At 37.6% G+C, this 17,822-nt stretch overlaps 2 protein-coding genes across 2 annotated transcripts in view; one reads left to right on the top strand and one right to left on the bottom strand.

The window, feature by feature from the left end:
- uba7 (ubiquitin-like modifier activating enzyme 7) overlaps positions 1–14,428 on the top strand; it is a 28,238-nt gene extending 13,810 nt beyond the window's left edge. Inside the window, exons 23-25 of the mRNA XM_079459708.1 lie at positions 11,206–11,307; positions 11,811–11,899; positions 12,854–14,428. Of these exons, the coding sequence (XP_079315834.1) occupies positions 11,206–11,307; positions 11,811–11,899; positions 12,854–12,986 (324 nt within the window). The 3' untranslated portion in view covers positions 12,987–14,428. The remainder of the gene's footprint in view (positions 1–11,205; positions 11,308–11,810; positions 11,900–12,853) is intronic.
- Positions 14,382–17,421, bottom strand: inka1b (inka box actin regulator 1b). Its single transcript, XM_079459710.1, has 3 exons — positions 17,328–17,421; positions 17,175–17,226; positions 14,382–15,422 (listed from the first exon to the last, which is right to left on the bottom strand). Exons 2-3 carry the CDS (start codon positions 17,175–17,177, stop codon positions 14,538–14,540), a joined length of 888 nt encoding a protein of 295 aa, XP_079315836.1. The 5' UTR covers positions 17,178–17,226; positions 17,328–17,421; the 3' UTR covers positions 14,382–14,537.
- Between the last annotated feature and the right edge of the window lie 401 nt (positions 17,422–17,822).

Here is a 17,822-nt window from a genome sequence, read left to right as displayed (position 1 = left end):
CTGTGGAAATATCTGTCAGCCTCTTTTTCAGGCACGTGGCCCCCGATAGGAATACATTTGATACAATAGAAGAGAGGTAGTTTTTCTATATGTAAGTCACATGATCAGAATTCTAGAAAGTCTAGAAAGCAAGATACAGCTTTGATATTGTCAACATACTGTAATGTCAAAGAAGAGTAAGGAGTGGAGGGATATGCCTTAAGCTTCCTGTTTTCCACTAAGGACATCCTCTTTGAAAAAATAAATCAACCTTCACCATTTTTACACCCTTGCAAGATAATAATTTGTCTTACGGACCGAAGACACAACGCACTAGTTCTTTGCATTTTTGTCTATGCTTTTGCATCTAGTAGATCAGAAATCAGACATTGTAATATAATGTGCAAAAATCCACATACTCTACTTGCAACCTAAATTTACGCTCAACGCATTTATGAGACGGTTCCTTGTATCTGTAGCAACCCATGAGGTCAACAGGATGTGTTTTGCTTTGGATGCTCGATGTCCAAAACACGAGTGACTACCACAAAATCGATGTGGCCATCTTGTGTCTTAGACGCTGTTTACATCTGTACTCTGTGCTGGGCATTTTATTTGGATGACCTGGATGTCAATACCAGGTGTGAATTGAATCTCTTTTGTCTGCTATGCAATTGCAAGTTCCTGCAGGATTAAACTGTACTTCTTTATTAAATAAATGACAGGCTTTGCCATGACTGACAAGTATAATCCTGCTTCTGTTGATAAATTTCTATTCTGTCATCTCTGCTTTTTACCTGTAGGCTTGAAGGTGCAGGTTCTAGTGTTGTAGTGAACACCTGGCAGAGCTTGTGACATGTTTTATAATTATATCTCAGCTTTTTCTATTTCTTTATAGACGTGGTGAATATAAGTCTATATGACTTGTGTAGATAAAGTGTTTGTTTCAGGTCAAATGTTTGGAGGGCCAAATTATTATAGTACCGGTCTGGTTTTGTTATCCATCTCTAATTCACCTGAAAGATGAAGGGTGGTATGTTATTAATTGCTCTCCAGGGTGTAGACTAATAGCCAGTTTGCAATCTGAGATTTAGTGTGGGTGGATGTTTCTCTACCCGAGTGCCCCCAAACGGAAAAGCTACATGCATGCTAGTTTCCGTTTGTCCTTTTTATTAGCTTTACTCATTGGTCATCCTTTATTTTCTTGAAATGTTTGTTTTTTCGATTTTTGCCATGTCTTTCTCAATCATGCGCAACGGAGTTATACTGTTTGCTCTGTCTAATACCCTTTTAAAATAGGCACGTGCTACCTTTTTTAGGAATTATGGCTGCGTTTTAAAAGCTAGAGAGAGAAAGCGAGGAAAAGAGAGAAGGGACCCCTACAGAAATGACAGCTATTTCCTGCCATCGCAGGAAAGTCTTCTATTAGAACCAGATTTTCCTCAGCGCAGTTTTCCAAAACGACTGCCTCTTATTCCTTTAATCATTCACAGCTTCTTAGAGAGCAACCAGGAGAAAAAGGGGGTCGTGAGGAGAAATGGTGAGGTTTCAAAGCCCATCTGCTCAACCCCAGAGCTTTTCCTATCCTCTTTGTTCTCGAGCGTTCTCTTTATGCGGAGTTTCAAAACATCGAGTCTTTGCTTATTCATTCGTTCGCTCTGTCTTTCTGTGTTTACTGTATGGTGCATTACTTGATCAGCACATTTCAAATGAGCTTCAGTGAGCATTAAAATTGTTCCTGGTTAATCTATTGCAAAAATTTGTTGTTATTATGGGATTAAATGGTAAAACAACAATTATTTTATGCTGTTCTTCAGAATTGACATATTTGCCGAATTCTTGAATGTACACTTTAAGTACATACCTAAATAAGTTTTTCTTTGTATTTCAGCTTTGATCTTCTACCAGTTTGCCCTTTAGACACGAGTGTGTGTGTGTGTGTGGCCATCTAACGTAATAGTTTCAGAAGTAATAACATGATTTCCATACGGCTGTATGGTAAAGTCATCAAGGCGTATTTCCAAATGGCACATATAGAATCGGGATGTGACAGATCCTGGCGGACCCTTACATGTGCACAACAAGAGAGTTAAACCAAATAAACTGTTCCTGGTGTTTAAGAAATGCGGGATAGTTTGAAGAATAGACTTTCATCCCAAACATTTCTAAAAGTTTGCCCGTATAATTTTTTTTAAAGAGGTTTATTGAGGCACTTAGCAAGTGAACTGTATGGAAGTGTATGTTCAAATAAATTTATTAGGGCTGTCAAACGATTAATCGCGATTAATCGCATCCAGAATAAAACTGTGTTTACATAATATATGTCTGTGTTATGTGCATATTTATTTTGTATTTATAAACACCTAATCGTCATATAGATGTATAAATATTCATGAAATATTTAGATGTGTTTATACTAACCAATGATTAAATTAAAAAATGCTTATTCATTTTTATATTTTCTTAAATATATGCATGTATGTGAATGTGTTTATAAATACAAAATTAATACGCACATAATACAGACATATATTTTGTGAACACAAACTTTTATTCTGGATGCGATTAATCGCGATTAATCATTTGACAACCGTTAAATGTCTGCTTTATTTGAGATGAATATACATTTTAGTTTAGGGGCAGAGGCTTTGTTTTATCTATCCTTAGCAGGAGTGCAGCAATTTCAATATCGTCCACATGGGGAACCAGAACAGTTATTAAAGCAGAATAAGTTTAATAATCATTTAATATGGTTTAGTGTGTGGCACGACTGAATAGCTGTAGAGGAGCTGTAAGAAGGCAACTTAAATAGGACACAGGCCAGTGTTGTATCACTATTGGTTGACTCTGATTAGCTACACCTGATGAGATCAGCCAGTACGTGTTTCTGGGACAGAATTAGAATCTGAGTGGACCGGACTTTATGCTTTTTGCCTTTCTTTCTCTCCACACTGATGAACCACCCAGTTCACATGTGTCAAGCCCATTGTGAGTTATTGCCTCGTTCTTATGTTACACACAAAGTGATCCCAGTTGGATTAGAGTCCTTTTTCCCACCAATGATTTTCAGTTGGTAGTTGAGATCAAACAGACCACAGACCAACTTATTTTTATCACCCTTAGTACCGAGTGCAGGAAAGAGGAGCTCTCCCATCATTACCTCTCCATGGGCAGCAGCACTTCTGGAATCAGGGTTGAAATTAGATGGTATTTCAGTTTGGATTAGTTTATTTAAACCCATATGTGTTTACTTTAGTAAAAATAAGACCATATATATGATAATTAATGGATGAGATATTACATAATAACAGTCATCTTTTCACAATTGATTTAATAAAATAAAATAATCTGAAAATCTCAATCATGATGTTTGTTAACCTTTCCATTACATTCTTATTTATTCTTCTTATGATGGTTTTTGGCCACGGAAACTCTATAGTTAATAACTATATAGTTTATAAGTAAGTGATATCATTTGTTTTATTTTTGGGTGAACTGTTCCTTTAAGCATCTACGCCACGCCGTCTCAAGTTATCCGTAGTTTGATTTTGTTTAAGGATTAAAATTTGAGTTTTGATGTCTGGGTTGGTTTGCTGTTGGAGACGTGATCTTTCGATAACGCCTTACAAGGGCAAAGTAAACATGACATGTTTAGTCTGCATTTTCCATGATGAGGTTAATTAATGTTAATTTGTTTGCCAGTGGTTTGTTTGTGTGCATATAACTTTAAAAGTGAAACACTGGGTGATAAATATAAAGGAATGTGCAATGAAACTGGAGGGCAGATGAAAACATTTATTCTATTAAGATGGTTTCCATGCAAACACATCCCCCAGGAATCTAAGCTTGAGCGTAAAACCCACAGCGTGCTTCATTTGCAGGGCTGGCCTGTTGAGTAGAGTGAAGTGAAAACAGTAGATCTCTGGTCAGATTTCATATATAGCGCTAGCCACCCTTTAGGATTCAGTATCTGCCAAAATATCTGCCAAAATGTGAAGGTCATTTCAAAAGTGTCAGTAGTTCCAAACATGCTTTCACAATATGTTTTCAGTACTTGTAACTGAACTTGTAAACTTGTAATCTACATCAACCGTGTTCTCCGAAGGCACGTTTCAGATGAGCTAAATGTGTTTAAAGGCACTCAAGCCGCCTTGCATTATGAATAGATATGTATTTGGTGCAGCTGCTGTCTCACAAATGGAATCGTCCATGTGTTGCTTAGTCAACTGCTCTTTAGCCCTAGTTCTCACCGGACGGATGTATGTAGATCTTGTCTTTTAATGGAAAGGTCAGATCATTTTAATATCAGAATATGGGAAGTATAAATTTCGAGTTCAGTCTCATGGAACACACGTCAATATCAAATATAGAAGTACTGAGAGAGGAACAGAATTAAATTGTTGTAAAGATCACGGTTGCTTTCTGTGTCATAAATGATATTCCTAGTTTCAATACATCACCAAATATCTGTATCTGGTATATACATACGTCATAGAACCACGTCAACAGACTTTTTTGTTTTGGAAAGTATTTCGTTGAATTGTCTGTTGCAGTCGCATTGCATTTGCATTGACATAGTCCTTTGATATAGATGATGATACTGAATGATGATGATACCATAAAGTTTCTTTTTAGTGTTTGCCTTATTCCCCCAAAACAAGAATGCAAGGCAGCTAGGTCTTTCATAGTTTAATCTTGAAACACAAACTGATCAAATGTCATTCTGTTAGCGACAAGAATGACAACCTTCGGCTAGGAAAAAAACCCATAAACTCACTTTGCTGACCCAAGTGCGGCCCATGTGAGCCAGACCCCATGTCAACACCGCCAGGCCTCCCAGACGCACAGCTTTATTTCCTGTCTGATTGCTTACGATCGTTCACCATCCTCAGCTTTCATGCAGGAACGTCAGCTGAGGGAAGAAATTACACTCATCTTGAGTCATTATGGCCATCTGTGCCATTTGAAACAATTACACAGGTATGCTTCATGAGGTTTTTTTGCTGCTTTTGTTCCCACGATGCCGTGAGGTTTGTTGGAGTTGGGGTGATATAATTTTACGCTTTATTTTTATTCAAAATAAAAAGTAAGGGATAAAGTAGGAGGAGCTTAAAAGTTTGTCTTTAAGGACTATAGTGTGTATACGGCCACAGACAAAAAACTTTTCAGTTCTTCTAAGTTTTGCTATTTATAGGTTTGTGCAATTTTTGTTTCATTCTGTTTGCTAATGACAAAGATTTCTATTCTATATTCCAAATGAAAATTAATTATTAATTATTAGTTTTATTAGCATTTATTTGTAGAAAATTGAAACAGGACAAACTGGTCAAAATAACAAAAAATCTTCATATTTATTTTTTAATGAACACAATTCTAGTGTTTTTACTAGGGCTGTGAAACGATTAATCGCGATTAATCTCATCCAGAATCTTTGCGGAAAATGGATAGGGGTGCGCTGGCCCAAAAAAGGTTAAGAACCACTGATGTAAATAAATATATTTGCTAAATATCTACACGAATGTTTATATTTTTGTGTTTATTAAGCAACAGATGCTGAACTGGAAATGCCACAATGCCTCTAGAAGTGTAGATTAAAGTAAAAACTGGAGAGATCTCTTACAGTTTCCATGGCTGTAAAGGTTCATATAGTATACATCGTCACTGTATCATTTTAGATGCACAGGCCGTGTGCGACAAGCCTACAATCCAGTTACATTACTCAACACTACAGGACGTGACCCTTGAGCCCTGGTCTGACTAATGGAAAGTGATCAATGATATTGATGTACGTGGCAGAAATTATTGATCACAGTCAGTGGGCCATTCAGATGCATTCACTGGAAAATCGGTTAACAAGGAAAAACTGTAAAACGCATTAAACGCAAAAGAATATTGTCATGTACTGTTGCCAATAGCAATTGGGCCTCTGAATTTATGGGGCCATTGATGACCCAGAGGAGAGTTCTACCCTAAAGGGAAAAATAGGCTGTATTTAGCACTGTTTTGCTTTGCATGCGGGTGAAGGGCCGCTTCAACCAAATGCACCATTTGGAAGAAACAAACTCTATTGACCGTCTCCTTCTGGCACGAGCCGTCAGTCAGGTGGGTGCCCCTCATCGCCGATACAATCAGAAAGTTCTGTTTGCTCTTTAACACGTCAATAGGTCTATTCAGAGAGGGACTATAGTTGTAGTGTATGTGTCAAATCCTCTGAGACTGCCTGCCATGCTGTCACCCCTCAGTCCTTTGTTACCCCATTCTGTTCAAGCAGGAGATATGCATGAGCTTGAGGAGATTAAAGAGAGTGATGACAGAAGTGGAATCGAACGGAATGGTCCAGAATAAACCCTCATGCTGTTGAAACTCTCAATGTTTCACGTGTAAAAATAATGCTCATGTGACTTTACGGTAAATTTTACGGTAAGACATCTGACCTTTGCCAAAGTTAGTTTCTTTACTTTCCAGTATGACTTTTACACTTTAAAAACAAAACGGTTAAATTGACTTCAAATCACATTAAACTGATTTAAAAAATCTATTGCTGCAAATAGTTTTTAGTAAAAAAAACACCTAATCCATTCCTCTGCCATCGCCGCAGTAAAACACATGCAAAACTAATGTAAAACAACTTCATGGCTTATATAAAACATCTATATGACAGGTTAATTTTGGGCCCTGCTGAGAAGTATAATGGTTTGATTGACATCTCGTGTCTTCCTGTAGACAAACGTCAAGAAATGTCCTTTAGAAGAGTTTTGGTTACACCATCTGCTCCCCCCGGGGGGCTTCAGTAACACAGATCAATAATCATTTCCTAACAACAGACACGATCTCACTCTCTCCGTCCTATTGTAAAGAAATCAGTCTTGGTTTTGTTATTGAAGGTGTAAATTGAGATCATCAGAAACAGTAGGATATTATGGTTTACATATAACTTCTTGACTGACTCTTTCTTGATTGTTTGCTTATTCCAACACATCAATCATCAAAACTCTAAATATTATTTAATAAAACGCTTTCTAAAATTTAGCTTAAATGCGTCTTGTGTCACACAGTATTTCGCCAAAAAACACATTTGTACTAGAATATGAACAATATTTTAAAATAACAGTAATGTTAAAAATCTCAGCCAAATTCCAATGTCTACATTAAACTAACCTGTTCATCAGCAGCTACTGCCAACCACCAATCCATTGTGTGTGTGTTGATGTATTTTTGGCAGAACTTTGTGGATCAGCTGGCTGTCATATTCTGCCCCAAGGCCATATTTTGACTGTAGGAGAAGCCATTTGCATCCCATTTCATCGCTCAAATCTGTTTTGGCATGACGCTAGAATATCAGCTGATCGTGTTTATACTGTAACAACAGAGTTAACAGGACAAAAGGAAATGGATTATTTATCTTCTTTTGACCTGGAGTCGGTTGTTTCCAGAGCTCCAGCTCCAAAGCTGATATACCGCTCCTTTGTGGGTGATTCACAGAGAGTTTGGAATTTCAAGGAATGTTGTAAGACGGATTCCAGTTTTCATACTTCCCCACAGATCCCTACAGGAGAAGATGATTGTAATGATCGGTTTATTATAAAAGAAACAAGCAAAAGACGCTTATCCACACTGTCACTCGTCTTGTGTGGCTAAACAATGTTTTACAACCCAGATTTTCCGTCTCATACATTAATGGATATGCAGCATGGTCTCTTGGATTGGAATCAAAACTAAAACAGAGTTGCAGCTTTATAAGTTATGAAATTGAATCCATTGTTAGAGTTTTGGCGAGCGTTGGTTTCCCCGTGATCTTAGATGAGGTGAGCTGTTCAATATCCATTTTTTTCCACAGGAAGTGTGACTTATCGTGCTGCACCCTTTGTGTCAGGCTTCCTGTCTGTGAGAATCAGCTTTTGTGTTGCTGGTCTCATCGAGCAGCCAAACAACAATTGCTGTCAATCGCTACTCAGCCCCCAGTGGCTTGACCATTGTTATATTTACACAGTTTCAATCATATACACTATTACGTCTTTGTGATACGGTGCTGATTTTGAAAGCATGATTTGTATCAGTCGAGACGTGTAAAACTTGAGGCTGAGCACTTGGTAGATATTTTAAATGGATTGTTTTTGGTTGGCTACTCCATGTTGTTTATTTTTGTACTAATTTGAGCATGACGTGTGTTTGTGTTATCAATTGTGATCGTCAGTATTTATACGCTCTAATAAGGATTTGTTTCTGATAAGCAAATGAATGACCACCCTGGTTTCTTGCAGAGACCTCTGTGAGATAACGTACTGTGTTGAAATTCAGAGAATTGATTGCAGAGAGGGTGTAGTCCAGTTTACGGAGGAGGAGAATGTTTTGAAATGTACTATGGATTTTATTTTTTGAAAAGAAATGGTTCCGTTGTTGTACAGCGATTCTGTCTACTGTATAATCCCGGGGTAAAACAGTTGTGCGCTCCTTCACTTTAGCGTGGCTTGTGTGGAGACACATGTTGAAGCCCTGGTTACAATGTACCCTGTGATCCACTTTATGTAGAACAGATGAGAATTTTGGCAGTTCTCCATTTTGAGAGTGATGAGCTCACATGTTTGGATCAAGTCTTTATAGCTTTTTCACTTGCATGGTGTGTAACAACTGCGACAGTTCAGTGCTCAGTGAAAGACGCACTTCATACTAAAATAACTTGTTTATAAAGAATTAAAAGTCAAATTGTCTTAAATAAGCGATGACAATTCTGTCTTCATTTACTCACCTTTGAGTTGTTCCAAATCGGTATAAATGTATTTGAACACAGAGAAAGATATTTGGAAGAATGCTTATAACCAGACAGATCTTGCCCCCCATTGACTCCCATAGTAGATAAAAATACTATGGTTGTCAAAAGTGCCCCAGACTAGTTTGTTTTTAAAATTGTGTTTAAATTAGGGCTGTCAATAGATTAACATTTTAATCACGATTAATCGCACCTTTTCGTGCGATTAATCACACACGTATAGTGACATGAAACATTCACTATTTATTTTGTTTAACATTTTTTTTTGTCTGTCAATCGAGTAAAAAATGAACTTACTAATCACACACAGCTTTTATGTCTTTAAAAATACTTTTACATTCGAATAATTTTCATCTCCAAATGACTGTAGAAACTACAGATTTCTTTAACAGCATCATTTTATAAATGACAGCCGTCATTGAAATATTTAAGGCCTTGCAACTAATGTCTTTATTAAATATATATGTTTTTCTACTAATCAAACCCATTATAATAACTTTGCCTTGATTCTGATGGCCCACGGCCGAAAATAATTGGATCTGGGAGGCTTTCTGGAGGGTTTGAGGTCCTCCGTTTCCAAAGAACCTGCTTATTTTCTCCCTCGCATGGAGTGGCCGTTGGCATACGCCATAAATCATTTGATTGGTTGATTGAAATTAGATTGGCTTAGATATGCACATGCTTTGATATCCCTACTTTATTCGTCTTATTGTACACTAAGTATCTTGTCCATGAACATGCAGGTAACTAATAAAGTCAGTATTAAAGCTGAATACAACAGCACGCACACAGCATGAAGGAAGTTCGTCTTCTAAAAGTGAAGTTACAGCCGCAGAACGGGTGGAGTAGATGTATCTCTCCAACCACAGCATGACAAAGTGATCGGTTTAAAGAATGCAGTGGTTGAAAAGATATGCTTTACTATTTACAGGGCTGTCTGTGTGAAATTCTACCCCGAGACGCTTTTGGGCTCTATGACCTTTATTACATTAAAGTATTTGAAGTGTTAGCACATACCTAATACAACCAATTTATTCAAAATAACAACCAATGCATAACTTACACAAATTGGGATATATCCAACTTCTGCAGAGGTTTTGAAATGTGAGGCAGAGTGTCATTCTTGCGGTTACTATACTTGATCTATGTTTCATTTCCATAAAGATCCTTTCTGTGGTTTTTGTTAGTGTGTTTATCATGAGATGCATGTTGTTATGAGATCAGGAAGGATCTTAAACAAATGAACCGCTGGTAATTCACGGCAGAAGTGATATGACAGTTTATCATGTGTAATCAGTGTGACAGATCTTTGGTAAAACACCCTGGTAAAATAAATGAATGAGTCTTTGCTGCGTTCTTAATTTGAACATTTAAGTACGATTGTGGAGCTATAACGTAAATCCGTCTTTGGAAATTGTTTAGATCTATTCTGAAAATATATTTTCTGGTGGACTTCTTCATTGGAATACATTTTGCTCATTGCGGTCTCGGAGAAACCGTTGAGGTTATTTTATATTTTCTAGAAAATCACCGGTTCAGTCTCTTGGTTTTTCACAATCCCCAAAATGCTGGGTCAAAAGAGACGAACCTAGCCGTTGGGTGAACCTACGCTGGGTTGTTTTAACCCATTGTTGTTTCAAGTATAAACATTTTCTGGGTTAATTTAACCCAACCGTAGGGTTTGGCCCTTTTTAACCCAACGCTGGGTTAAAAATAACAGAGCATTTTTAGAGTGTAGTGTTTCTCTTCAGAAAAGATCTAAGGCCTGGCTTTGCGATCTGTTTTTGGTGCTGGAATGCTTGATGAAATGAGAGGAGTCTATTTTAGGAAATGCTGTTGGAGAAAGTTTATACACTTGCCGTTTGCTTCCAGTCAAGTCAAGACATGGGGCTGTTTTATAGAGCGTTTACATACATCCTTGCTTGCTCTTGTTTCAGTGCACCTCGGGCAAAACATTTTGCACTGATAGAAATAGATACGTTTTTGAATAAATGTTCACAATGTTTAATCAGTAATGCTTTTAATCTTTTTGAAGCAAGTTACTTCATGCAAGATGCAGAAGTGTATACAACTCATATCTTTTTAGAGGAAAAGCCGAGCTTATATTTCAGCAATTTACAGATCAAATCAACATTATAGATATTAACCCATAAATGAACGGTTATGGATAAGTGATTCTTCCATTTGGCCAATAAGACGTTTGGTTCTTTTATTGAAACGTTGGCTTTCTCACTTTCTCTGGTGTCTCACACCCTCCATGACCTCCAGATCCACATCTTTAACTCTAAAGGTGTTAACAGGATTATAGAGATGCATATCAGCTGTCAACAATGCATGTGAACTGGGCATAATCGAATCAACTTGATAAACCTCATGTCAGAAGTGCGTGTAAGAATATAGATGAGAGTGCGCATTATTACACTTAAGTTTTAGAGCTGGTGTGTCGTGTCTGTCGGCAGGTTGCAGGGAAGCAGTATTCTATCTGGGAGGACTTCCTGCTTCAGGGCCGACACAAGGGTCGAGAGGAAATGACCTTGGAGGAACTGTTGAAACACATTAAGGTTAAAGCACACACGCTTCAGATATCACACACACCATTGGGTTCGGTGTAGACACTGTGTCTGTTATAAAACTTGCTCACATTAGAAAAACATCAAATACATTCGAAATAGTAAATGTTGCAAAAACATGTTAAAATACTGATCTTAAAAAAAAGGGCTGTCACGATATCACATTTTACTGCGCAGTTATCGTAGATGAGATGATCTGTTCCAACAACATTATCGCTGTGTTGAAAGTTTTTTTATTATAAATAATGCTATCAGTCAAATTTTGTATTTGTTTTTTATTCAATTATTGGCATTCCAAATACCAAATATAAAACTATATCACGATATGTGTAGAATTAACACAAGACCAAAAATGTGGTTTATGGTCTCACGGTTATTACCAAAACCGGTATAATGTGACAACCCTACATTGATAGCGCACATACATGACAATGTTTATTCAAAGCACAACGATTCATGCTTCATGAATTCACGCTGATATTTCTCATTTTTAGGACAAGTATAACTTGACCATCACCGGATTGTACTATGGCCCGGCTGTGTTGTACAGTGACTCAAACCATGAGGCTCGCATGAACCTAAGGTGCCGATCTTTGATATACATCTGTTTTTGAGAGTAATATTACAAAGCATCATTCATATCTTCTTATATCCTACATTAAATGTTTAAAGCCATCAATGTATGTGTCCATAAACTGGTTGCCAGATGTTAAGTTAGCTATGTCTATTGTTAATGTGATCAATAACAAGTCAGTTCATGCATCCACTAAAATCCACATAGATTAACAACCATTTTTAAGCATGACCTAGGATGCTTTTTGACATGCACACAGTATATTCGTTGGCATTCTTGTTTATTTTGGATGATAATGGGATAATAAGGGGTTTCCTTAGGTATGGACACAACCTTCTAGCATGACGGACATTTAGAGACACACACCTTCATTAACCCCCTCACCTTCCTTCTGCATCTGTGCATCTTGCACGATCTGTTGAGAGATCTCAGATCCTTCCTGGCCTCTGACAATTGAAGCCAAAAAATCAAGTAGTTGATGACAAGCGCTGCTTTATGCTAAACTCCTAATGTCTGTGTGTAACAGCTGTCGGTTTGGTTATGTGTATATACGTGTTTCTTTAGAGGCTTAGGTGTGAAGGGTGAATATTTTATCAATCTTAACATTTCCCTCGTTGTTATGTTACACACACCATAGAAAATATACAGATATTTACTTGCCACTAGCAAAGTACATTGTTTTTGCACATAATGCAAGTCTGCAAACTGGGAGGAAAACTGATGAATTTATTTCTGTGACCTTCCTGTACTACAGTGATTATGAGTTACAGCCACACCCATACGCTGCTCCAAACACACACACATCACAAACACGCTGCTACTGTTATGCAAGTTTAACATGAAACCACAAGTCACATCTTAAATCGTTTCACGGCGATGATCTGCTGTTTGAAACGTGGATTAGTTCGGCTTTGGTTTAATGGTAAAAAGATTTGGATTCACCATTTTTCCATTTCATTGCAGCATATCTGATTTGATACGCTCTGTAACCAAGAGTGAGATTCCGGTTCATGAGGAGATGTTGGAGATCATTCCATCGTTTGCTGAAGATGAGGATTGCTTGAATGTCCCGCCCATCAGATACCTCCTTAGATGAAGTCACCAAGACAGCCCTACATCACCAAGATAATGATTTATTATATATGTTAATATAACAATGGAAATTATCATATAAGATGTGAACGCAAACCACTATAAATGGTTAAGTCATTAAATATTTTAGGGACCTTTTAGGGAAGACAGAATCTAGTGGGAAACACCCTTGATTTTAGAGAATGTGTCTGAAAATGGGTTGAATAAGTATTGAAATTTTTACATGAAAACAAAACGATAAGGCTGTTGTTAAGCCATGTTAAGCCGTTGAACTCATAGTGTGTAAGTGGGATAGCATGTAAGGTGTTCTGTACTTGTTTTAAATAGAAAGTTCATTGGATTTTGTCTTTGTATGTTCGAACTTTATTTTTTACCCATGAGCGCTCTATTGTCATGTATGTAGACCAAACAGATCTAGAGACAGCTCAATCGAGTTTAGTTTGAGCTGATTTTATTTAGTCATCTAAAGACTTTTGTGAACTGAAGCTTACCTTATCACATTACATTACTTTAAAAGAATGACTTGAAAACTGGGTGCTTTGTCTGGCTATTAAATTTTGGGGTCAATTGTTACCACAAAAAAACCTTGAGATTTAATATTTGCACCTTGATCTTAACCTCATGTGACCAAACTACATATTTGCTTCTCAGCCAAATAACTAGGGCAAGTTAAACGCAAAAAGTACATGGATGAAATATTGTGTTTCTGTAGCTCAGCTGGTGGAGCATTGCATGTGAAAAACATGCAAATTCAAAACGTAAAGAATAAGCTTTGCGTCTGCTCTTTCATCTCAAACTATATGTCTTTGCCATTACAGGAATAGTTCACCTAAAATGACTAAGAAAAATCTACTTCTTGCCTATAGACTTCCAGTGATATTGGCTCCAACCATTTGTTTGTCTCTTGAAATGTTGTCACATTTCAGTTATTAGTTGGAGATTTGTGTTGGTCTGGTTTTAATGAGAAATCTTTAAGAATGCAAAACATATTGTGGCTGTCCTACCAAAACCTTGAATATCCAAATTCAGTTTTTCAGAAAATGGAAGAAACACTGTACTTTTTAAATTATAATCCCTGTGGTCAAAATTGACGAGTACTTTTTAATAGTTTTCAAAGTTGGTTAGATATTTCCAAAACTCAGTGACAAACATAAAGGGTGACTAATGGTAATGATTTAAGGCAAAAAATAAAAATCACGAAATATGGAGATACAAGGTTTTAGGAGGATGGCAGCGATAAGTTGTGAAAATTGTGTAGTATTTTGCTAAATGCTTCTCTCGGGTCAGGGTTACATTATACAGCATGTTGTAACACTGTTGTAGAGTTAACAGATCTTTAACGCTCTTTGAAAGTCCTAGCTGACATTTAAAAAGTGGAAGTATTTTGAACAATATAAATGCATTTGATTCAGCTTCTCCATTTATTAAAATTTCACTTTTAACAAAACATTTAAATAACATTGATGGCAATATTTATTAACACATACAGGCATACTGTAGAAAGTGAAAAAGTCCACAATCTCCTATTATAGGAAATTACAAGTCCACAAACCCCTCAAATATATCCAATGATTTCATTGCAAATGATGGGCTGTCGACTTCCTGTCTTCATTAGAGCACTGAACTGGTAAAAGTCTGTTCCCGCTTGGTGCAAACTTGTGTGGGACTGGTGAAAAAACGGTTTAGGAGGCTGAAAACCGACAGGGCACGACATGCGTTTAAAGCACGGCTCTACAGATCTCCCCCTCTCCTCTATTCCCTTTGACATCCCTGTTAGTTTCCTCCGCATGTTAACCAAAAAGTCCTTAGCTATTTTGCGTCCGATGTTTGGTTTGAGTTCGGCCGAATCTGGACACTCCGGAAGGTCCATCCAATTTTTAATAAGGTCCGCAAAGCTGTTGTCCCCAAGAACCAAAGGTTGCCTATTGCGCCCCCTGGTTAACAAAGACGTAGTCCAGTCCTCAGGATCGCTGGCCTCAAACGAAGTCCAGCGCTCCAGGCAGGCGTCCGATGTCGATTTGGGTCGGATTCGGTTGGTACGCACACACGCGGATGACGAAACTCGTACATTCCTCGTCCGTCTCAACACCACACCCTCATCCTGCCACGATGCTTCTGAATACCCGGAATCAAACTCCAGACTTTTTACACTGCTTGGGGATCCCTGAGGCAGACGACCCCCGGCAGCTACTTCATCTTCTTCTTCCTCCAACGGGCTGGCCAAGCAACAGGCCGAATCGTATGTGCTAGCGTCGCTGACGTCAGACATCCGCAGGCGGCTGAGCTGTTCTCGCTGTTGTAACCTCTTTTGGTGGGCTCGGGTCACATAAGAGCATTTTGGTTGATCGGTGGGTTCTCTTATCTGCTTTAGATCTTGCAGGGATCTCATCATGTATTGCATCTGGTCCCGGAAACAGTCACCGGAGTTGCGAACACACAGCTGGAGAAAAGAGAAATACAAGAAATTGGTGATGTGAATTATTATATTTAATTTTATTTGCATAATCGTTCAAAATAACAGACAGTCATGAATACATTTTGCTTTGAGCAAGATATTATAGACAGTAGATGTACCGCCAACAAAAGTTGGATGGGTAGACTATTTTTCAAGTTTTGGACACATCCAGTAGTGTTGAGTCCAGGAAAAATATTGGTCTTGGAAAACAACACTTGGAGCAGGCATATCAATCAAGTCCTAAGTTGACCCGAGCTGTTCCAGTAGTTTAGACCCATTACAAGAACGACTGCACACAATGAAAGGGAGAAAAACAAATCCACGATCCATAATCTCATCTCAAGGGAGAATAGTCGAAGTATGATGTATGAGGGATGCATCCGGACAGATTGTGGGAACAGGAAAAGAGACGAGTCACTTCCTGGCCCAAATTTCGGTCATGCATCTCCCAAGTCCATGATTGAAAGGTATTGTTGTGGTCCGGAAGGGAATTACATCATATTTTGACAATGACAATCTGTGCTTGTGAAGCTTGAAATCTGTATATAACTTTCTTCTTTAAACACAAAAGAAGCTATTTTGAGAAATGGCAGTGATTTGTGTCCATACAATGACCAACATTCTTCAAAATCTCTCTTTTTTCATTCTGCAGAATACAGTCATAAAGGTTTGGACAAACATGAAGGTGAGGGAATTATGAATTTCTTGAACAACACAAGCACTAGCAGAATCTGTCTGGTTTAAATCCTTCAGGTAGACATTCTGGGTGAACATTCCTGAAACCAGGTGAACCTCCATCCCATGTTTTGAGTGAAAACATTCCCCAGTAATCTCATTTCAACCAAAGCCTGGAGTTTTAAGTTAAACCATCTATCCAGAGCCAACACCTCGACAACCAAAAAGTCCCTGCATCCCCCCGTAACCCACCCTCAAGTCAAATGCTTTTTAAAACAGAAAAAATACTAACAATGTAAACTGGCTCTTAAAAAGAAGTCAACTGTAGCCCGCAGACAGGTTTGAGTGACTACTCTGTGATGTTATAACAGCTGTGAGAACTTAGACATTTGGCTGGAAGCAGCATGCAAGTGTGTTTGTGTGTGTGTGATAATTCAGCGGCCACCAGAGGATATGAAGAATGCACACGGTTGGGTGGTGGTTTACCTACACCACTTTATAAATTCTACATTTCATTTTACTACCCACAATACAGTTCAGAGTATTTTATGCTGTAGATGCGCTTTCTATGTGCATTTAATGTCTAGGCCTATATATTGGTATTTAATACAAAACTAGTATTATTAATGCAGTGTGTGTGTGTGTGTGTGTGTGTGTGTACAAATATTGAATTGGTCTCTGATCAAAAAGCAGCATCTTAGTAGTAACAATAATTTTAATTGACTTAAAAGCTTTTAAGCAATGATTTTATTTACTGAACCTGTTTACCATCGTAAATCAGAAACACAAGTGAACTGAGCATTTTGTGGTGCCAGTACTAAACCCACAAATAAATAAATTATCGCATGCCGTCACAAAACTACCCAAATAAATCTCTCAATATTATTTATCATAGTGAAATAATATTTAGAAAATATATATAAAGCTATAGTATTAATTAAAATGTGTCTAACCTGTATAAGTTGCAGACTAAAGCTGCACAAATAACATAAAGAGTGTTTTCTAACAATAATGTAATTTCTGTATGGATTAAAATAATCAAATGGAAAAAAAAACACTTACCATGTTTAGTTTTCGTTTGTTGACTTCAGTCGCAGTGTATTGTCAGTTTCCCCTGCAAAATAGACGTGACGTTATTTATACGGTTTTTTTCATTTTTTTATTTCGTTTATCTGTTTACACACATATATGAGCAATCAGTTTTGAGCCTCTTACCTGACTGTGTTCAAATGTACAAGATTTATAAAGTAATCCACATCAATGATAAACGCTCCAGCGGTAGACGCGTCTCTTCTGACAGAATGAATGCACATCTGCGCGAGAGCAGAGCGATTTTGAGCGCCGTCGGTTTCCGACAGCACGCGCTCAACCAATCAGCGAGCGCGTCGTTCAGCTAACCAATCACAGAGGGAAACCGAGCGTTTCTGCTCTGTTTACGTTATAACTCGTTTTATACCGTTTGATACAAATTGAAAACTCGGAGCTAAATTTAACTAGAATCGAAAGTTTATTATTTAGTTTATTTATTTAGCTTATTTGAATTGCTACAATCCTTACATGATGTTTCTGAATTAAAAACTGATTTTCAAGTTTGTTAATTTAATTTGAACTAATAAACTAAACCAAATTCTACATAAGTTGAGGGGGGGTCACTTATTTACTATGCAGTCTAATCACTTTTCAAAGCAGTCCCACGGTTTATTGTAAGTT

This window comes from Barbatula barbatula (assembly GCF_947034865.1).
Source record: "Barbatula barbatula genome assembly, chromosome: 7".
Taxonomy (NCBI): Eukaryota; Metazoa; Chordata; class Actinopteri; order Cypriniformes; family Nemacheilidae; genus Barbatula; species Barbatula barbatula.
Note: the sequence above shows the minus strand (reverse complement) of the source record. Positions and strands in the feature narration are given on the sequence as shown.